Genomic DNA, 24,445 nt, shown 5'->3' on the forward strand with positions numbered 1-24,445 from the left:
GAAGAACTTCCAGTATCAAAAGAATACAGAATATATTAAACTTCCTTACAGAGAAAGTCTCATAAGCACCATGGAATAAAGAGGAATGTTAGAAAATATTTACTGTCTGGAAATATCTGAGAAGTAAGTCAAGTCTAGTTACCCTGTACACAGATTTAATGCAAGCTAAGCCAACAACATGGGCAGCACATGAGCAGGAAAACTTAAACTGACAATTCATTAGTGTTGTCACAGCGATGTTGCAAGAGACCATCAAGAAAAATATTGAAAGACTTGCAAGAAATCTATGCCCATTGAGAAAACATCCGTGGACAAGCACTCAAAGACGTGTGGAAATAAAATTACAGCGTTAGCATCGTAATAACGTGTGAAGTCGTCAATCTGAGCATTATTATGTCAAGCTGTAAGGAAATGATGGGTAAACTTGGTAAATAACCACATCAGTGACACAGAAAATTATGCATTTACTGCAAGTGGAGTAAAATTGAAATCAAATATTTATCTGGCGATCCAGTCATTACCTTCCCATCTCCACAGACGAAAAAATGTCCTAATGATTAAAACTAGCTATTGATAAAACAAACATGGTAAGTTGCTTGACGAATTTGGCAAGAAATGATGGCGATGCTAAGCTGAGATAAGGTCCACTTTATTACACAAGCATTGCAAGATTGGATCCCAGTGGGACTACAAGGCATCATCCAGGAAGACATTCAATACTTCCATTTGATTCAGAGAACTTTTTCCACTCTTCTGCCACAGAGAACTTTAGAAGTTAATCCATGATGTTTAATAACACCCCTGGCTATTGGGTCTGAGATCGGTTATGTTTTATATTTCTTTGCTTGACCAACAAGGATCAGCGTTATAGAAAAAGGGTGCCAAAGGGATTGTGCTTGTCTCTGTGTATAGCTCACAAATCACTCATTTCCATTTCATCTGGCTTTTCTTTTGGTCCTCTTTGTCTTGGATAAAGGTCTTGTGATTGTATTTATGGGATCTAACTGTGCTGTCTAAGGATTTAGAAAAATCATATATCACTGTCGCAATCTTAGTTATTCTATCAGAGTTTTCAAAATCAAAATGTTCAAACTTGGAATTTGGGAGTTGTGTTGGTTCAAACATGATTATTTTTACCAGAGTTCTTTGAATTTTAGTCCTCATGTCACATAGATACATATTGATACAAAATTATTTTCTTTATTTCCTGTTAAGCTAAAGAGTCTACAACAAGAATAGCAATCCGACTGATGCTTCACCTTCACGTTTGGTATTGAATTGAAAGAAATCATCAATTTCCTCAATCTTATTACCTATTTTTTTATATAAGGAAAATACATCCAAAAGATCACTTTACGCATCAAAATTTCTCAAAAGGTTTGTAAAATTGCAATAAAAACATGAAAAACAGCCTAAGAATTCTGCTTATTACGGAAACAACAAACAGTTAATGCACAGAGTCACTATCACGAGACATGATGCCAAATGTGACCATTGCCGATGGCTTCCTCTTTGGTTATTTTTGGTTATATATATAACTTGACAGTGACCATGGATTCTGCAGCTGTAAAAGATGTTCCCGATGTAATTTTTACCTGGAAGTTAGATCGCACCAATATGAGCTGATTTTACATCGTGCAGGACAAACTTTCAGTGAAGATGAAAAAGAAGAATCCATCGAAATGGAGGCACCAATAGATTCAGTTCAATTCAGTTTATTTATTTGGTAGTTTAGCCATCTGACCCAAAGTACAATTGATTGTAACGACATAGCCTCAACATGTGACAGGAAGAACATATGTACATCTTCATGAACAGGAAAACATGTATCATGAAATTTGCGACAGAAGTCATGGTTTGGGCATTTTCTACCAAGGAGAGAGACAATAAATAATTCATGGAATGCACAAATCAAGGTGTTATGACTGAGAGCTGTAAGATATATTTCAGGCTGTAATAATGATTTGAAAGTCGAGTAATTCCTTAAAATTTTGGATGTACAGAGAGAGTCATGAAAATCTGGGAATATATATCACAGATTCTTTGCGCAAAAGTGCTGTTAAACATTCGTGTTTTTCCAGCATCTTGCTCTATCCAAACATATGAAACACCAGTTGTGAAAAAGAAGTGATGTACATCTAAAACCCATGTATGCTTACCAACGTGTTAGAAACGTGTGTATATCTACCACACCCAACCAATATGGCCTTAATTGATGCACACCTGCAAACATTCCCAAATGATGTTAAGCATGTAGTTTGTACCGTATCCATGTACCTAGTACCTCTCCTCCCAAATACCTGAACCATATAGTAATATGAGCATGATTTGTCACAAAATATCCGGCTCTGCCACAAACTCAAAACCATGAGTAAAAAGGGTTTTAGTTTGGTGGTCAACAACTTTTCCCCCTATTTCATAATAGACCTATCCAGTCTGCTGATCAAAGCTGGCACATTCGTCGATTTCAGTCAATCAGCAGGCAGGGCAAGAGATTGTGGATATATCAGACTTATTTCCGGATCAAAACAAAGCCTCCAAAGCGATGAGCTTCAAATTATGCCACTCACACTTGCAAAATCTATTATACTTTGAAAAAAGACAAAAAAATTGAGGTGAATCAAGGAATGCAACAGGCCCCACGATCAGATAATTGTTGGCACCATCATTCACAAAACCTATGTCTGCTCAAAGTTGAGAATTAGCATGAATTTCCACACTTTCGCACATGTCAAACCATTATCAATTAGATGACAACAACTAACAGTTTAAGGCTTCGCAAGTGTTATGCACATGGACAAGTTTTGTAACTTATAAAATTGCTTTTGCTTACTTGGGCATTGATTTGGTAGACCATAAAGCTGAAACGAGACAGGTGAGAAGGCCATGACACAATGTAAACAAACCTGACAGCGATCTGATGTTGGTTAGGATCAACCAAAATGGCAAAACTTGCCTTCAATCTTACATATACTTAAATTTGTCACACATTTTATAATGTTGTCAAGTTTCAAAAGGACAGTCTGAAGAGCCACTGCACAGTACACTATATGTTAACAGTGCAAAATGTTTGAGGAGTAATATTTTTTTTTCAAAGGGACAGTATAAACAGATGCCTATCATGCAATATTGAAAATATGAAAAGCATTTCAAAATGAGTGTCTATAAAACCATGCCTTAAATATTTCGGAATTTCTATAAAGAGATGTGGACTGAGACGAAAACTATGCAAGAAGAATAATGACTTTCTGGAATATTGGAGGGAATTAAATAGAATTGTATTTCTTAACTAAGAGAATACTATTTTTTTTAAATTCTTGCTACAACATAATTTTTTCATGCAGGGGAGGTACACTGGAACACTTTAGGAATGATACAGTCATTACAACTGTCATTTTAATTACTTCACTGGAAATGATAGCAAGACATCTTTTAAGAAGCTTGCATCCTTCAGTAAATGTAGAAAGGTAATAAAATAAATAATAATACAATCAATTATAAACGATTATACCTAACTGACGGACATATTAGATTCCTGTGGTTTGAAAGCAGAACCTGGCATGCTTAGACAACACTACAGACATGTCATGGCAGAGCAATAATTTGACACTAAGTTAGTTTCTTTGCTCCTGCTTTAAGATGGTTTTTTTTGAAAAAATAATATATTTGCTCATAAGATTAGTCTGAAAGTGATTACTTGTATCAAAATTCATATTAAAGGTATTTCAACATCCACAGAGTTTCAAAAATAAGACAACATGCTACAAAATGCTACGTTTTGGCCACACAATCTTGGAACAGAATAACTTACAGAATCTCAGTTGACTATTCATGTAACTCAAACGAATATCAAAACATACATTTAACTCAGATTTGATGTAATACTTCTTTGAAATCACCAGCTTTTGAGGAAGTTATTACTGTTTCATGGCTGAACCAGTGTGTTGTTTAGTAAAATGGACAAATTGTTCAAGGTTTGTTGATGCATGGTAATTTGGAAAATTAGCTTCATATTAATTTGCACGCTGGTTTGCAGGATGTGAATGCTTTAGGACATTTTCCTAAATGTCCTAAAGTTTTGTTATGACTTTTACCACATTTTGAAACAACTTTAATATGTTTTTTTATGACATTAGTAAGTATTCCAGAAAAGGAAATCGATCAGATTTTGTGTTATGTCCTCTAGGGATATGGTCTCAGATATAATAAAACAAAGATTACTAGTATCATTGTTTAAGAAGCAATGATGTCCATTTGTAATTTTATGGACAAAATGCTTTGAATTTGTATATATTTTTTGTACCTTATGTACATTAGTAATTATCTCTGGAAAAACCTAGTTAATTGTTTTGGTAACTGTGGATCCTTTGTTCAAAGATTTTCCTGTTTCTGGAAGATGGGTCAGTGTACAGGTGCAGAGTGTATCTTGGATCTTCTTTGTGTTATGGTGGTGTTATATACCTGAACCTAAACACTGACAGTTCATGAAGTCCAGTATTGTGGAAGTTTGTAAATTAGGATTCCACAACAAAGTACACTCAGAAAAATGAATTGAAGAGGATGATTATAAAAATATATTTCCATATATTCAGTATCATTTTAGGATGGTGTACAGATTTGTAGAGAGCAATTTTACTGAGATTTGCTGAAGATTAGGTGCTGAATATTTGTTTCTGGGTATGTCCTGATACATCTGCTTTGTTAATCAAAGGGACCCGTGAAGGTCCCGGGGTAGAATAGGCCTTCAGCAACCCATGCTTGCCATGAAAGGTGACCCGTGAAGGTCCCGGGGTAGAATAGGCCTTCAGCAACCCATGCTTGCCATAAAAGGTGACCCGTGAAGGTCCCGGGGTAGAATAGGCCTTCAGCAACCCATGCTTGCCATAAAAGGTGACCCGTGAAGGTCCCGGGGTAGAATAGGCCTTCAGCAACCCATGCTTGCCATGAAAGGTGACCCGTGAAGGTCCCGTGGTAGAATAGGCCTTCAGCAACCCATGCTTGCCATGAAAGGTGACCCGTGAAGGTCCCGTGGTAGAATAGGCCTTCAGCAACCCATGCTTGCCATGAAAGGTGACCCGTGAAGGTCCCGTGGTAGAATAGGCCTTCAGCAACCCATGCTTGCCATGAAAGGTGACCCGTGAAGGTCCCGTGGTAGAATAGGCCTTCAGCAACCCATGCTTGCCATGAAAGGTGACCCGTGAAGGTCCCGTGGTAGAATAGGCCTTCAGCAACCCATGCTTGCCATAAAAGGCGACTATGCTTGTTGTAAGAGGCGACCAATGGGATCGGGTGGTCAGACTCGCTGACTTGGTTGACTCATGTCATCGGTTCCCAATTGTGCAGATCGATGTTGCTGATCACTGGAATGTCTGGTCCAGACTTGATTATTTACAGACCGCCACCATATAGCTAGAATATTGCTGAGTGCGACGTAAAACTAAACTCACTCACTCACTCAGTCGAACTTGAACAAGTGGTTGTGTTCACATTTTTTATAAAATCATGATGTGAATTTAGAAAAAAACCCAACATACTTCAGTTTCACTTCCCTGCTAGAGTAATTATTTCGAAAGAAAATATGCTTCCTACACGCAGCCGCTGGCCGAGACAATTTTTCATCGGGCACGTAACTCATGTTCACTCGCCAATTACAGTCTGTCAACTAAGATATCTTAAAAATAAAATACGTATAACTTTCCTCTTTAAATATCATTCACAAACAACGGATACCAAAGTACCACAAGCAGAATTTGTCAACACCATTCTCAATCACATATGTTTCGCTGGTGGTGATGACATTGTTGTTAGTCAGAGGTTGCCTCCCCTAGCGTTAAAAAACGAAGTGGGTGGGCCTTATCGGCACGAACTGGATCGCTCTATTGACAAATCAGACACAAGTATACAGGAGTGAATTGGATTTTATGGCAATTTGAGCAACATTCGAGCAAAATCCCTGCATGGGACAACAGAAATGGGTTCTACTAATTCTACCCATGTGGGGAACTGAACACAGATCTTTCGGTGTGAGTGTTTTAATCACCCCACCAGCTACCCCACCAATGTCCAGCCACAAGCATACAGGAATTTTAACAGGCATGAAATAAAATGGGGGACATAAAATTTAACATTGCTGCTAATCATGAAATTACTTGTTTTCATTTCCTAAAATTATTAAACTAAAAAAAATCCCAAAACAGTTTAAAGGTATGCAGCTTTTTGAAATAATGGTTTCTTCTTGCACAGTGCCCAGTTGATTTTCCCACAACAGCAACAAGCTGGACATATAATGATTCCAGCGAGTGGAAGATTTATTGACCAACCAGTATGATTGAAAAAGTAATAGCGTTATAGGGGCAATATTGATACTTAACAGAACACATTCATCTCTTAGAGCTCTTGTGCCGCCAACTTGTCATAAAATGGTGATAACCCTTCAGGCATTTCTGCGTCCATTTAACACTGATAAAGTCAAGGCTACCTTCATGTACGTATTGTGTCTCAAGTTATGATTCAAATATTCGTTGGTTCATAAAGTTTGTTCAGATTTTCATTCCTAAACAATCTTTGTCTGTGATCAAAGGACGGAGATGCTGCTGCTGCCACTACTGATGATGATGATGATGATAATGGTGATCTATGTTATTCAAAACTTTTGAACATCATTATGATGATGGACTGCCTTTGTGATCTATGACTATTCATTCCCTAAACCATCACAGGTTCATGTCTCACACAAAACAGTTGATATCAAACTCTATCAGCCATTCTGACACTGAGTTACTTGTAGCAGGTCTCTGTCACTCAGTCGGTCAGTTAGTACCAGTTTGGACATTCATCCATGGTACTCACCTATTCTCTGGTGTCGGTGTACAAAATATTGATAACATGCAATAACTCTAAACTAAAATGTTATGTCAACCTTATAGAAGCATCAGTCAACATGACTTGGTAATTTAACACCATTCTGAACACTATTTCAGTAATAGCAGAGCACATCAGCCTGATGTGTGAAAAACTTAACAACGCCCCAAAGCACTAAACTTTTATCACTTTGCTGGGCAGCCAAGAGTATGAAACTGACAAACCAAGAGTCATGATCTGGGAAATCACTGGATTGGGTGAACCTGTTAGGGGCAGCAATGTAGCCTAGTGGCTTAAACATTAAACAATGTTAAATGACATTCCTCCTGCTAAATTTGATCAAACAAAATGGTTTCCATCCAAGTCTTCACGTTGCAGCTGGTGCAAGATGTGTAAAATTGTTAACTGTTATATCCTATAAATCACAAACGTTATGTGGAACATGTTTTTGCTAAGTAGAACAAAAAATGTTGACTACCTGACCTCTGCCCTCTCTCTCGCTATAGACACCTGTCAATCATCCTTCATCTTGTGCTGCATGCTCAAGCCTCACGTGACAACCCACAATTGTCATTCTCGCCTTGGTGCCATCGTAATCTGTGATGTGGGGCAGGTCGGATGGGAATCCTTAGCGTGAGATAGGATAAGCATATAAATATTCAATTTATTGTAAAATTTACAAATTTTTAAACTTATCCTATCTCATATTATGCAGTATCCCACAGTTGACAGGAGGGCTGCACATTATCCTGACAACTCACCAAGAGGAGTACACATGTCACACGAAGACCGAGAGAAGTATCTTTCCTTCGATACTAACTCTACACATGTGATGGGTTGCTTCAAAACACCCCTTGACTTACACAGCACAGAACTCCACTGAGTGGGTGCTCCGGAGTACCTGTGGTTTTCAGCCGCAACTTTTGACAAACAAAAGGATGTAGTTTGGCAAGTAAACCCAGCCGCCCCACAGATTTGTCAGGAAACCGCAGCTCGAACTGGCCAGTTCCTGCTTCAGTACTATCCTCACAGGCACCCAACTGGTGAAAGAAGGCATAGCCTGCTCAATGCTCAACTAGTTTAACGTTCAGATCCAATCTCCCTGACTTACCCCAAATGAAAAAGGATTAGGAGCGGAACACTTCGACACCCATGAAGGGTAATCGGAATCAACTCTTGACTGATGTAATTGCTCAGAGAGTAGAGGTCAGCAAGTGGAATGTTGATCTTCTCAGCATGTAATACCAGACAAGCCCACAGTCTGTCATAGTCCCGCATGACGGTATGCACATGCCCTAGTTCCCTCGGTGAGTCAATCTTGCCCATTGAAACAATACTTAAGACGTGGATAACTTTGACATATTTTATCAAGTACATAGCTATTCGATCTCGTGAACAAACTGTTAACTGCGATTCTTGGAAGAAGAAGCTTACTGTGTGAAGACCAAGGACCCAAATTGATGAAGTCCTTCAACATCCACCACCGACAGATCCCGTAGATAGTGTGCGGCAAAGACTGTCTCTGACTGCCAGAACCAAGCCTCCATGATGCTCTGCAGCAAACAGTTCCTATGTAGCGCCATCGTAGGTGCTAATGTTCGAGTCTCATGAGGTTTCGCTGACGATGATGGAAGTAGTCCAGTGAAGTTGGTTCTCAAGATCGTAGAATGGAGCCAGAAAGCCAGAGTGGCCTGAGACTTCCCCAGTAGAGGCTGTTGACAAGGGGATGAACAGTCTTTTCCGTAGTCTGCAAAAACTCTAGACACGACCAGGTAGATCTGCAAAGCATGTACTGGGCACAAGGACAAGTCTTCCGTGTCTTCTGGATCCACAATCAATGACAGAGGTGGAATAGAGAACAAGCAATCTGGCTGTCAGAACAACTGGTTCTTGACAATGAAGTCCCTCCCACCTCAAGCCAAGGCAGACACATCCAAAGCATGCAGCTCAGATATATGGGCAGCCGTAGCCAGAGCTATCTAAAAAGAAGGTTTGAACGAATACAAGAAGAGAGATGGTAACTAGGGATGCTGTCATTACTCCTACGCTGTAGAGTTCAGTCCGGGTAAAGGTTATGACTAAGGTAGGAGTCCGAGTTAATGTTGCCCCAAGGTTGTTTTGTGCAACGGGTGTATCTTTTTCTTAAGGTGATCGTAACTCTAACCTTAGTGTTTAAGGTTGATCTTAGCTAGGGTTGTTTTGAACAATGGAACTCTGGTCATTATTATATCATATATGTCACACAACTGCACTTTCCTTTATATTAAAGAACACTGCTACAACACTTCGGTCAACACTCAACTTCCGTACTTGACTATATATATCTGTGTAGAAACCCTCCAGCAATGGTTCTCTCAGTATATTTCTGTTATATTGCAGGGTCCCAATTCATAAAGCCTTCTTAGTGAATAACAGATCTTAACTCCAATATGGTCAGCTTTTAGTCAGCCAACGTCAATGCCTGTGCAGCTTGCATGTCAAGGTTAGGAGACAGAACTCTTGATGAAAAATGCATGATGTCAAGTAATCAAAGTGGAGAAAGGTGAAATGTCAATGTCAGATTGAATATTGTGTTAATATTCATCATGATTTGTAGTGAGCTGGGTTTAACATCGTACCATCGTACACCAGTGTGCCATGGTGTTCCTGATCTGTGTAGGAGAAAATCCCCAAGTGATTCAGCTGTCACATGTTTATCGCCTTGGTGAAACCCATGAAGTAGGTGCACACAAACCTAGAAATATGACTGGGTCCAACCAAGGTTTCATCTTCAATTTCTAGCACGTGAATGAGAAGCATCTCTGTGCCACAGACACCTAGAAATACCAAAATATTTCAATATTTCTAAAAAATATGACAATACCAGTTACACATGACATAGAAAAGGGTGCTATTGATGATTATCTTTTTTTTATTAACAAAGGGTGTATCCTGCAGGTAGAGATTTAGCAGAAAGATATGTAACTGATGATTCAAATATTTCTGTTAGAATTTGTCGAAGAAATGTTGTATTTCATGAGTTTTTTTCACAAACCAGTTTAAAACATATTTTATGATATAATGTCTTTATTCCTCATCATGACATCTTATTTGTAAGTCTTCTATACATATAAATCAGGCACCTGTGCCTGAACAGATAACAGATTACCTAATGACCTTCAGCAGAATGAACCCATCAGCACCACATTTTGAGTCCTTAGATGTTTATTCTCTTGATCAACCAGCTAGTATCATAAATGGACACAAATTAAGTCAGGGGCATATCCACAGACGTTCCTACTGTTTACCAAGTTCCACAGACAGAGCCAGGTCATCCATAACTTCTTTCGATATGTATATGTGGCAGGAACAAAGCAAAGAGCAATCATGCGTCATCTTCGATCATATGAAACACAACATTAACATTTGGGAGCATTTTGTGAAGCCACTTGGATGACATGAACAAAACTTAAATCTTTGTTTCCAGAAAGGGTCTTCCTCTCCAACAATATGAACTATGGTTCTTCACGAATGAACACCAAACAGAAACTGGCTCTAACTCTAGACATCTTGGTACTGCCCTCTCTCGTCATGATCTGAAGCTTAGTCATGTTGAGCCAAGTGAGCAAACACATTTGTGTCTATCACATCAACAATGATTTGGATGCATGACTATTTACAAGATTTAGAGGCAATTACTTTCAACTAGGTATGGAATGTGGCAGATATTCCAACATACCCAATGAAAGATGCTATTGTTTCTACTGCCACAGTAACAACAATCTTCTCTCTTCCTCAACTACTGTCATACTCATCAACTGACACTGTGATATAACAGCATATTTACCTCTCGTTTTGGCCGCTCAGACAGTTTGGCCTCGTCTCCGACAGCTGTGATATGAAGCAGGACCAACTCTATGTGATCAATCAGGATCAGTCTGAAACATACACCACCATTCTTGATGACACTGTATGACACTGTACAACACAGTACGACACTTCTGTCAACACACATCATCCATACTTGACCTCATGCATCTGACTGAAGACATCTAGCACCTTCCCATGAAGGTGACTACAACAAACTAACTCCCATACTTAACTTAGAATTATGATAGTTGTAGAACTAAGATCACTTTCAGGAACCGGAATAAAGAACAACACTATGCAATATTACTTCACGAATGTATATCTTCTAACACTAACATTGTATAAAAGATCCCTGATTTTGTTATCGAATTTTGAGATGTCTTTCTCATAATTGTTGCATGAAATGAAATAATTAATTCCATTTTTTTATTCATGTCAGATGCACATTGATTTCAAATATGAAATGGAAATGTATAATCTATTATTGTCATTATCAAACATTAAAATATTTATTAACATTCTTTGAAAAAGGATAAACCATGTTTCCTGCTGGTATTTAATTGCCTGCTTGATCAAGGATACAATTCAAGCTGTGCTTGTTCAAGGATACAATATTCCACAGCAGCACTGTCCTGGATATGTGACCTCCATATGGTCCAGAGAATGTTGTTCTGGTCATATGACCGTCTTGATTCCGCAAGTTTAGACAGCAATGGTCCCTGCTGTGTCAATGTACCTGTAATTAACCAAGTTTAAACATCTTTAATGGTGAAGTATACTGTGTCACTGTTGAAGGAGAGGGAGTCTTTTTAGAACTGTGCAAAACATCTAGAAACATAAATAAATACTACGTACATGCTGATACATGATTTGTAAGATGTAAATATCCAGCTCAGATGGTCAAAGGCATCTTCAAAGAGACAAAGCAGTTCACTTTATATCGAACAAAACATAGACCTTTTACTTGTACGTAATCAAGGCAATTTGATTGGCAGTTGGCATTTTACACTGCATGCAGAAGCAGCCAATCAGACAAGGATGACAAGTAATATTGACAAGCACTTGTCACTTCACGACAGTTATTTTGTTTCAAAATAGAAAATCCATACACAAGCTTGTATAAAATGTACTGTATTCCTGGCAACTTTAACATGACGATGTGACCAAGTACTGGTGATGTTATGTGAGTACAGACATTCTTGGAGGGAAGAGACAAAGAAGTGGCTGTCTTGTACTACTCATAATGTCATAATGTTTTTCATTATTGCCAAAATTACTAATAAATATTCAAATGTTGCCTCTCTAAATGGGCTGATAGCACCATCTGATACCACATGAACACTACACAAAATTACCCAAGTGACACAATGTAACTGTATGGTCGTCATTACATTGACAGTGTTCACACTCAGATTAAGGCACCTTATTGTTAGCACACAAAGGCAGCATTCTAACCCACTCTGCCTCTGTACAGAATTTGGAAAATTTGAAGTCAGACAGCTGATAGTCAAATACCTTGTGTACTCCTCTGATAAGGATAAATTGGCATGGCTCTCAAGGGTCACCCAGTTATATCATTATACTATGGTTAATCTGTCATGTCACTGAAAACATCCCTACTACTCAAAGAATTAAGGGTCACTCAATTATATCATTATTCTATACTTAATCTGTCATTTACCAAAGACCACTCAAAGGAAGACAGAGACCTATTATTCTTTCATATCACTACACTAACAACCTAACAGATTAAGAATCCATAACCTCTTCTAAGTAGTATATATTCCTTGCTTCAGTTCATGGAAGTGGTTTGATATATCTTTTTTAAACAACTTACCTGATGATGCTGAGAAGAGAGGCTCGACTGTACAAATCGGTACATAACTCCCTGGAAACCAATCTGAGAAGGAGATTCAGAGACAAACAAACAATGCAGACATGATGAATTCATCACTCAGAGAGAAGTGAGGGTTTACATATTTAATCACTGATGTTGAAATCTCCAGACCAGATGTGTGATTAAGTCCCTGGTAATCACCCTACTATTCATAGGGGACTGAGGCTATATTTACACACACTTGAAATTTTGATGACGTCTGCTGTTCCCAACACTGCCGTCTGCTTGTGGGAAGTGAACAGAATCATGTGGATGTACCGTAGTCAGCAATATTAGCATATCATGCTAGTCAGTACATTTAACACACAAGCCAGTTTGAATGTGGACTAGACAAACCACAAAGGACCAAGTTTGGCATCCATTGCGCTCATACTGACCACAAAACTGTATCTGTCTGGACAAAAATCTTGTGTACTGCCAGAGTGAGTGAGTATGGTTTTAGACCACGTTTAGCAATATTCCAGCAACATCACAAATGGGGACACAAGATATGAGGTTCACACATTGTACCTATGTAGGGAATTGAACCCAGCTTGGTGGTTTCAATCTCGGTAATTGTAAGATCAGCATCAGTGAGCTGACATGGACTGGATCACTTGCAACACATAAGGTACTGAACATCAAGCTCTTTTGGAACTGTAACAATTCTAACATTCCAATAGGCAAACCTATGATACAGATTTCTTAGAATATAAATGTTGGATGACAGACAACCGATCTGACAGAATTTCTGCAAGTCACAAGACTGAGCGAGTGAGTTTAGTTTTGGGACAATTTTAGCAATATCATGGCGGGAGGCATTAGAAATGGGCTTCACACATTGTATCCATGTGGGAAAAAGAGACTGGGTGTTCAGTAGGGCCGTTATGATACACTCACATATTCGGTGATTTGAGTCACAGCCCTTCATGAATACAATTCGTTATTCGTGGTCACCAGAACCAAATATGAATGAACATTTACAATTTTTATCTGAGCATGTTTTACTTGAGCCCTTATTAAAGTGAGATATGCAAGAATGGAATATGTACTAGCATTGCAGTAGTGCCAGTAATGTTAGTTTGCAATGGTGCACATGGTACTGTGGACTATAATTATTAGTCTGTTACATACCAAATTTGAGTATCATGTCAGATCACTAGTTATTACTACGACAAACTAACAATCAACATAGGGGTTCCGTATTGTGCATCAATCACTTAATTACAATATTATACTTGTGAATAATTACACATATTTGTTACCCAATATTCATGATACATGTATTCTCCACATAGCTAACACTACAAACACTAGGCTACCCTACTGCCACTGCACTTTTCATGATTAATCTATGTTCACATTTAGCAAGGGAAAGTTGAACACATGAAGATTTTCTGCAGTTATTTTCCTGGGGTTTTTTTCTCTGAAGGGAGTTTATTAAATATGACCGACTTGAGAGTTTGCTTGCAATCCCCTGATCTACAATTCAGAAAATATGTCATACAGAATCATGCCATACAGAATCATGTCATACCGAAACATGCCATACAGAATCATGTCATACCGAAACATGCCATACACAATCATGTCACACCGAAACATGCCATGACCACAGAACTATCACACCCAACTACATCACTAAAAAAAAAAAAAAACCTGAAAAAGTAACTCACAACAAGAGTATTCAACTAAATATATGATCATAACATGGTAAGAGACAAAATGGTTTTATAAAAGAAGCACACTTTAGCACACTTTAAATAGCCTTTCTTCCTGAAATGAATGCCACGTAATGACAACTTCGGAATAGTCTACAGCATTAAGATATTGATGGTGGAAGTACTGACTGACAGACTGGCTGGTGTGCATTGCTTAGGGTTCTAGTCAGTTGTAATAAATCAGTGGACTGCACTACCCTGCACCCTGTGTGTGAGTAGAGGAGTTCAGTTGGATAATATACTACTCAAAAAGAGAAATGCATAGCTGAAAATTGTTATCAATTTATACACTTGAGGTTCTGCAATACAGGGCAGTCATGGAAAAAACCTGAATGAGCATTAACAGTCCAATGCTGCAAGAAACTCTAAGTCACAAATGACAAGTGTTCCAAGATCAAGGTCACAGAGCAGTCAGTATCCTGTGTGGCCACCATTAGCATCAATGGCTGCTTGGTATCGGCGTCCCATAGACTGGACCAGATTACGGATAAAGTGCCTGGGAATGAGTTGGTGCTCTTCCCTCAGGGCCACAAACAGAGCAGGAAACGTCTGTGGGTGAGGATCATGCTGTCACACATGACAATCCAATTCATCCCACAAATGTTCCATAGGGTGATCGTGAGGGCCAATCAAGAACCTGAACGTTGTTCTGGGCAAGGAAATCCCTGGTTATTTGCTGTATGCGGCCGAGTGTTATGATGCTAAAAAATGATGTTCTGGTGGTTCATGAAATTGCCCTGGACCTGAATGAGATCTGTCCTGCCACTGTACAAGATGACAGTCCAAACCATGACACTTCCACCACACAATCTGTCTACTTCCTGTACACAGTTTGCAGGGTAGCACTCGTTATGATGTCGATAGACACATGCTCTTCTGTCGGGACATCGCAGCATGTAATGTGACTCATCACTAAAGATAACAGTTCTCCACCTTTGGCCATGGGAGATGTTGGCAACACCACTGTCTGCGTTGTTGCCGATGTTGATGTGTAAGGACAGGTCCTCACAAAGGTCTTCTTGAACGAATACCAACCTCATGTAAGCAGTTCCTCACAGTCTGATCAGAAATTGTTCTGGCACTACTGACGTGGAAAATGCTGTGGTGAGCCTGTTCTGCAAATGTCGAAGCCGAATAAATCTGTCCTGAGCGGGTGTGGTCACAGGGGGTCAAACTAACTCTCATTAAGTCTAGGCATGACTTTAACACCAAATTTAAGATTGTCAACTGTTGCAAGTGCATTGAAACCCGCACACTTTTATTGGAAATGATGCATGGAATGTGCATGCAAAAGGAATTTCTTCCCATCTCAATTTATTGGATTAATTGAGGAAAACGGATTTTGGTGCATTTCGGCGAGTTGTCCTCGATGACAATGGATTCAAACTTGGAAATGCTTGCAGACAGTGTTCACCATAGATATACTGATTACATAGACACCAATGATTGAAATTCTAAAAGTTACATGGAAAAATACTCCCTATGCGTTTCTATTTTTTGAGTAGTTTAGATCAATGACAGTCACTACAGGTCAGTAAATCGGGCAGATGTTCAGCTTGTTGGACTTATATGAAGGATTCTGGGTACTGGATGTTTGTGTGAGTGAGTGAGTGAGTGAGTGAGTGATCGTGAATGGGGGATTCATGTGGATAACAGATCACTGATGATCAGTATGGATCAGTAAATCAGGAAAATGTTCAGCTTGTTGGACTTGACATGAAGGACCTTTTTGTATTTGGAAGGCAGTTGATTGATGAGCGCTACTAGTACTACTACTACTGATTTTGCAACTTATTTGTAGTTCTTCAAATTACCATTTATAGTACAGATAAGTTAGTTTGATATCCCTTAACAGCATCTTTCAAGTTTCAGCATGTATTCAGACTTAAAATCATGCTTCAAATGACAAAACACTACAAACGTTCACCTTCAGGACACATTATCTTACAGAAATAGCTATATTTGACCTATTTAGGGACAACCTCCAAGCCAGCTGAAATACCTAACCATGCAGATATTACTGGAAACAGATCTATGTAAGCCCAAATAGGACCACCTCAGTGGCGTAGTGGTTAGTGTGTCTTCCCAGAGATCGTAGGTTCAATCCCTGGCCACTTCATACCAATAATGGTGCATGTTGGTCCCTGCCTGGTCCTTGTCATTAATGGGTACAACAAGGACCAGTCGGGTCACAGTCAGTATAATGGGTCTCAGTGGGATATTCATGACTTACTGCAGCATGGTACCTCAGTGAGTTAGCATTATAAAATCAGATCAAGTTTGTTCTAGTACAAGCAGACACACATACACATGCATGCACGTTGTCCTATGAGAAAAATATTCTAAAGCACAATGTTGCACCCCATTACACCTCACCTCCACCTCCCACCGCTTAAAGTCTTCCCCCTAATACTGTCTACAGCAGTTGATAGCCACTGACTAGCTTTTGGCCAAACATCTACAATCAACTTACTACCTATTGCAACTCAGAGCCCCTGCCAACATACTTGACCTAAATTGAATTAGTCCAACAATTACTTGTACATATGTGATACAGACAGCAAAGAAACATGTGAGCATCGCAGGTCAATCGTATTTCTCATCCTGTAGGTGATCTCTACCATTCCGACTCGTTGGCAGCACCACCTAGCATCTGTGGTAATTAAATTTCGCAAGTATACAAACTCTTGAGACAAGATACTTCCTGATTCTGATCCAGTTAGGATAGCATTGACTGCGTTATTTAGTATATTCTGCCAGTATCCCTGGCGATGGTTCAAAGGTATCCCTGTAGGAGCAGAGCTGGTCCCTTCTCTAATCATTGTACAGCCATACAGTCTACATTCAACAGTATAACTCTTTCTGATGTTTCAGGTTGTATTCCTGTCAACATATCAAACACTTTCTGTATTACAAGCACACTGTGTTCTTTAAATAGGTTGTGTTATTCTGAGTTATTCACATGGTCTTCACTGCTTTCAGAAATATTCCAGCTGTAGTTAGAGAATGACTTTATGCATTGTCCAGATTTGAACCAAGTGATTCTGTTGTATGTGCTGTAACTGCAGATACATTGGATTATCACTAGTAATATCCCTGACTGACATCTGGTATTTTATATACAACCTTTCAAAGACAACCTTTCACAGACAGAGGTGATCAGTCAATGGAAATGTCTTGGATTACAAACTACAATGAATGGATTCTATTCATTTCAGGAATCACCCAGTATGCCAGCCCTTTATCAAAATCACCAGAGAAACCATAACTAAACCTAATTAATCCTTCTGTCACACGGCCACAAAATCTCTGTTACCAAATTTGCACACTAGATAAGAAGGATGACAACAGCATGCTTAAAACAAAATACATTGAAAATGAGAACAGGCCAGTCAAGAAAGTAATTTGGGTGCCGCCTCTTGAATAAACATAACTGTTCTAAATGACAAGATATATTTGTTTTGTTTATGGACTGAATGTAACAGCATATGTTTGGAGCTGCACATCCATTTAAGTGGGCTGGAGGTGAAATTCTCACATAGCAGAGGCATCCTTACCAACTTTGACACGGTCACAACAGAACTTTAATCTGTGCTAAAACATAAAGATACCACAGATATATTTTCACTGTACTTCAAATTATTTTTACATGAATTTCAGAATACAAGAACATTTGAGAAACAAGAGTTTGAATGGCAATGGCATTCATTCCTGCACTGGAATTTTTGTTAAATTATTGCATTCTTTTATTTCTTATTAAAACATTTATGAAATATATATTTTATGTTTATTTTTTACATTTATTTTACAATCACTCACTATTTGGATTGGCAGACCCAAAAAACACTTAAGGAAAGAAAGAAAAACTCATACCCAAAAACCTGCTGACATGCTGATAAGTACATTAACAAACTGTGCCTTGTACAAATAGTAATTACAGCCATAAGTTTTTCTAACATCAATGCAGGTGCTTGTCAGTCTGAGACAGAGAAACTAAAACTGTGGAAGTGCTGGCACTAACCTTTCTCGCTCTATAAAGTCAAATCAACCCTAACTTCCAGTACCAATGAACTTGTGTCTGAAGTGTTTGACAACAGCATTACAAACCCTAATCGGAAGCAAACAGCGCACAGAATACGCAATGCCATGACAGATTAAAATGAAAGAGACATTTATACAGCAGCGGATTACAGGCTATGAGCCTAGCACACTTGAAACGGATGCGTAAAACTTTCGGTATTGAGGATAATTGAACAAAACACACATTCATGCCACCATGTGTCCAGGATTAAGTCTATTCTTTCTGGACAAGGACGATTTATTCGTGCAATATCTATTTTTGTCTGAGAGTGTCTTCATAATATTATTATTTGTCATGACCATCTGGGACTCTCTTTCGGACTTTGTTGTTAAATATTTGTGAAATATGCTGGCATTTTGATGATCTCGTGATGAGTTTGGGAGTCAAGGAGCAGTCAACAGTCAGGATGGGTGAAGGTGGTTTGTAAATAACAGTCAGGGGAACCTGGGGTTTACTAAATGGATGTTCATCCATGCTGTTGTGACAAATTATTGATCAGCATACATATCGTTCTGTCCATATAGGTAACCATCATGATGACCTACTCTAAGGTGTAACCTGTTTCTCCAGGTTTCTCCTACTTTCAGGTGTGACCTGTCCCTACAGGTGACCTACTCTAAGGTGTAACCTGTTTCTCCAGGTTTCTCCTACTTTCAGGTGTGACCTGTCCCTACAGGTGACCTACTCTCAGGAGTGACTTATCTCTAAAGGTGATCACCAGGAAGACATACTCTCAGGTGTGACCTGTCTCTACAGGTGATCATCAGGAAGACATACTCTCAGGAGTAACCTTTATCAACTTGAACACATCCTAACTCTGTTGGTTACCATTAGTGAAGACCTACTCTCATGTGTGACCATTAGGTAGGACCTATTCTGTATACAGCATCTTTCACTCACAGAAACAATGCTCCTTGAAGCTGTGTAACACTATACTGTTGATAAGAGAGAATACTTTCCCCTACATTCTACAGTGGAAATTGAAATGTCCCCACAAAGTGATGATGTCACTATATATTCAACTGAGTCTCCTCAATTATTTCCATGGAAACTACATTTTTCATCAGACCCACACACTTTCATTCATTCTGAAAATATTACTTGACAAAAAAGACACAACTATCACTTCTGCCTTGATTCTCATAACTTACAACATCAAATCCCGATTTCAATACGGATGACTACCATTTCCATGTTAACACAGAGACATCATTCTGAAATTCAGAGATAAAATCACTGGATTCATTTCATGAAACAAAGTCGCCAAGCATAGCCATAATTGGAAGAAGACAAAATGTTAAATAAATGGATGTTATGAATAAAGGCAGCAAAAGCTCACAACCACCATCAAACTTGATAAGATAAAGAAAAACACCACATGCACATTGAGTAGGTATTCAGGTGAGTGACTGAGGGAGTGAAGGATCGAGGACTGAAGCAGAATGAGTAACCCCTCTGAACATGATTCCACATACATAATGGCACATTGACTTAGTAAATAAAAACTAGTATAAAAAGAAAGCACATGCCAGGCTTCAAACTCACATTACAGGTTTCTGTGTACCAATCAAACGCAACCCTGCAGAGCTAATTATATAATGTCATAATGACTTTGTAGAAAAAGAAAGCACATCCCGGGTATGAAACCCACATCACAAGTTTCTGTCTACCCATTACCCACAACTCTGCAGAGCCAATTACATAATTGTACAATGACTTTGTAGGAAAAGAAAGCACATCCCGGGTTTCAAACCCACATCACAGGTTTCCGTCTACCCACTACCTGCAACTCTGCAGAGCCAACTACATAATTGCACGATGACTTTGTACAAAAAGAAAGCACATCCTGGGTTTCAAACTCACATCACAGGTTTCTGTCTACCCATCACATGCAACTCTGCAGAGTCAGTTTTGTAATGACACAATGACTTAACTACAGGATCACAAGTGCTTCTTCTGGACGTTTTAATTTCCAAATATCACTACACTTCTCCCAGAATGGATGAATCATCTTGATGATGATTAACACGGGAAAATCAAAAAGCTCTACATTGTACATTGGGTTGCTGCATAATGAACATGAAAACAAGCACAAGTTACAGTACAATCCAACATGGAAATGCCAGGACCTGTTATGGAATCTGTTGTTACACATTCTGCAATCTTTTATCACACTCCTCTATACGACAATGTTGTGCAGCAACAATGAGCCAATGAGAAAATGCATTTACTTCTATTACATCATATTCTTACCATCAGTTCACATATTGTCAGTGTTACAAGGAATGTGTCATATTTTAACCTTTTTCCTCAACAGAATGCCATTGCAGTAGACAGAACTCTATTTACACTGGTTTTAAGCTGCTTTTAGCATATTTCAGCAATATCACAACATAGCTGGAATATTGCTGAGCACAGCGTAAAGCTTAGTAAGTCACTCACTCTTGCTCATTTATTTCGACATCTAGAAAGTTCACCGCCCTGAGCATCAACTAATACAGTTTGGACTTGGGGCAGACTGGTCTTTAACTGACCTTGCCCTAGAAACTGCCCATTGGGCGGGGCAATACTGTTACCATCCTTAGACTATCATTTAAAGTCATAAGTCAATCTTTGGTGGGTTAAAATTGAATATAATTCCAGAGTTCCACACTGCATCCCATTTTTTTAACAAATCAGTAAATGTAATATGATTATATAGTGTCAGTCTGTAGTCTCTCCTCCGTCAGCTGTTTTGGGTTTAGTTTCAAGATTAAGATACATTCAAATTTGGAGTCTGGATCAGGAAGGCTTAGTTTAGTAATGATGTTGGTCCTGCAGAGTCCAAGGATCGGTGAAACTCACAAGATCAACTGGTTTGAGGTTACAGGACAGTTTATCCGAAAATTTTGGTTTCACTCAAAAATTGTCCGGATAGCGAGATGTCCAGTTAACTGGATCAAACAAGCAAAACGTGTAAATTAAGTGAAAGCAAAAATTTTCAAGTACGTATATCAATAAATCAACAGTCAATGGTAATAAAAGCAAATCATCATAACACATAAGTGTACCGATAATACATGGAAGGCGGAATGCAGGTTACCATTTGTCTGGTTGTCTTGGACGTAATCATGTAGCATGTGGAGCTTCAAATGGTAAGTTCGATGAAAAACATAAATCAATGACAAAAAGTTTCTATTTTGACAATTGCATATTCTTTTTTTTAAATTTTAAATGCCATAAAAACATATGACATCGAGTCAAACTTATGCTGTCTGCAGAAAGTAAACTTCTGGACGGGATCACATAACTTAGATCATGTGGGAGGCTATTTTTAACTTGCATCACGACAGATTGCAGGGGTCAATTTATAAGTGTTATGTACAGTACAATTACAGTATAGTTTACCTTAATCTTACTTAACATGTGTTTTCGTTACTGATGAGATGTTCTCACATGCGCTAATCCTGATGAACAATCCGAGTGATATGCGTCACTAGTGTTTTGATGGCTAATTAATCAATTCACACCAAATGCCTTCTTATAGATTAAGAATGAAATCACATAGATGTGCGGTAAAGGGTATTAATGTGACACATACACATGCACGTTGCACAGATGTCTCCATCTGGATAACTGGATAATTTTTCAATGGAAATCTATGGGAAAGGTTTGACTATTCACCGTCCATGTCTGGAAGTGCGGGGTTTGGTCAAGCGAGTACAATTAATGGACATATGTTTCGTTTCAAATAAAAATTGTCCGGAAGGTGGGGTTTCCGGATATGTGGGGTCCGAGTAAGCCAGCGTTCACATACACACTAATAATATGATCACAATAAACAGTTAGAAATATTATCATGCAAAATGAATGTAATTTCACTGAAACTGATGCATTTCATTTTGTACCTGATAATGTGAACACACAGTAACAGTCACAATTATTAACAAGCAAGATGAATTCAATGTCACTAAAATGTTCTATTTGGGTGTTAATAACATTAATTTTTTGCATTTTCCAATATATATTGGAAATAATAACAGCCACCATTGCTCTGCGAGTTAACCAACCTCACCTGTTATCAGAGAAAGCTGTCATTTCAACCAGGACAATTTCATTATTGCATCTGGCTTCATGTTGGATATCACATCAGCTACCAACAAATAACTTTTCACAAAGTACACAAGATTAGCGCTAATTCCACCAAAGCAAAGAAGAGTTCTAGCAGGGCAATGGAAATGCCAAGATTCTCTCATTTAAACTTTAAAATCAATAGGTTTCATTAGATTGTTAAGCTCTGTGATCACTTTAATGCTGTGATTTTGATTGTGTAGAAACACTTTTTTGGAATCAATATCACTTGGAACTGAAATGTGTTTCTTCACTGCCACTGTTTAACTGACAAAAAATAAAATAAAAACTAAGACTTAAAAAACAGATTCACCAATTCATCTCTGGAGTGTGTGAGTTCAGTTTTATGCAGTACCCCACAATATTCCAGCTATATATGACGGGAGTCTGTAAATGATCGAGACTGGACCAGAAAAACCAGTGATCAACAGCATGAGCATCAATCTTCACAACTAGGATACAATGCCATGACCACCCGATCCCGTCAGTCAGCTCTTACGACAAGCATGGGTTATTTTACATCAGTTCTACACTAGGATCTTCACTGATAGATTCATCTCTGGAAGTGCGCTTAACAAAGTCTGTGCTCTCAAATGTGTGTTATCCACTGTGCTATGAATTTACCATTATATTTTAGGAAAATTACAAGTATCTTACAAACTTTATATGTGTAAATGGTATGAATACGTGAGTCATAAAAGTAAAGTGTGTAAGATACTTTGAACTATTTGAAATCAGCAAATAGATGCACACCCACCTTTATCACTGCCACAAATGTATGGTTACAAATGAATTAAGAAGGAAAAAAGACTAAAACAAAATGTCAGCAAAGCAGATGTTTTACAGATGTTGTCCATAACTTGTGAGTGGGTTTTATGCTGATTTCAACAATTTTCTAGAAATATCATGGCTGGGGGGGGGAAACACCAGAAATGGGGCCTTCACACATTCTGCCTTCTGGGGAATTTAATCCATTGGCGAATACTTGAACCACTACACTACCCCACTCCCCAGCTTGTGATACACATACACACTATTCTCTTCATAAGGTTTGATGAACCTATAATGCAATGACACAAAGATCAACACATCAATTTGCACTAATTGATCAATTTGGTGTCTTTTCCATTGAAATCATGATTGGAAGTAAAGGAAACAAGAGAACCTAAGCTTGAGAGATTAAATGGAAATTGGTTATAGACAGAGAATTATTGCTATTTTTGAACAGTATTACATGGGTGAAAAAATAACTGTTTAACAATTAATTGTGACAAAACGTCTGATCCATTCTGGAAAAGGATCATTAAGTCTGGAGGGAGAAGTTCAGCGTATCATTACTTCCAGGTTTAAGCGGAAGGTCGCCGGTTCAGTCGTACCAAAAGATGATAAAATATGGTACTTGTTGGTCCTTGTCTGAACCTCACTGTTGGCTCGTAGTCAGTATAATGTGTCTGAGTGGGATATTCATGTATAAGTGCAGCATTGTATCTCAGTGAGCTAGCGCAATAAAACCAGCTTATATAAGTGTGGGTTAGTACAAGTAGCCACACAGAAACATCACATTGTCTGAATGAAATAACGTTAAATCCCCATTTCAATTCACCTCCTGGTTCACTGACTCTAATACTTCAGTGAAATAACAGAACAGGTCAAAACATGTTTTGTCCATTGAAATCAGTTAACCAGACATTCATTCCTCTGCAGTCTATAAACCAGCCATAGTGTATGAAGAAATAATATGACTAGGTCTGAGAGAGTGATAACAGCAATATCATTGCAGAAGGCACAGGCTGTGAGAAAACAAACCATGGTCTTTTGAGGTTAAGAGTCCACATTCTAAGCACTAGCCCAACCTGTTGCCCCTGACGACCTAAAGCCTGCATGTCATTGGATGACAAGTTTTACATTCTACGCCACATATTTCAAAGTATCACAACAAGAGCACAT

The 24,445-nt window shown here is 38.5% G+C and overlaps 1 protein-coding gene across 1 annotated transcript in view; it reads right to left on the reverse strand.

Moving 5' to 3' along the window:
* LOC137295796 (integrator complex subunit 13-like) overlaps window positions 1-24,445 on the reverse strand; it is a 500,051-nt gene that overhangs the window by 40,101 nt on the left and 435,505 nt on the right. The window contains exon 5 of the mRNA XM_067827349.1: window positions 10,688-10,778. Coding sequence (XP_067683450.1) covers window positions 10,688-10,778 — 91 coding nt within the window. The remainder of the gene's footprint in view (window positions 1-10,687; window positions 10,779-24,445) is intronic.

Source organism: Haliotis asinina, chromosome 9, assembly GCF_037392515.1.
Source record: "Haliotis asinina isolate JCU_RB_2024 chromosome 9, JCU_Hal_asi_v2, whole genome shotgun sequence".
Lineage (NCBI taxonomy): Eukaryota > Metazoa > Mollusca > Gastropoda > Lepetellida > Haliotidae > Haliotis > Haliotis asinina.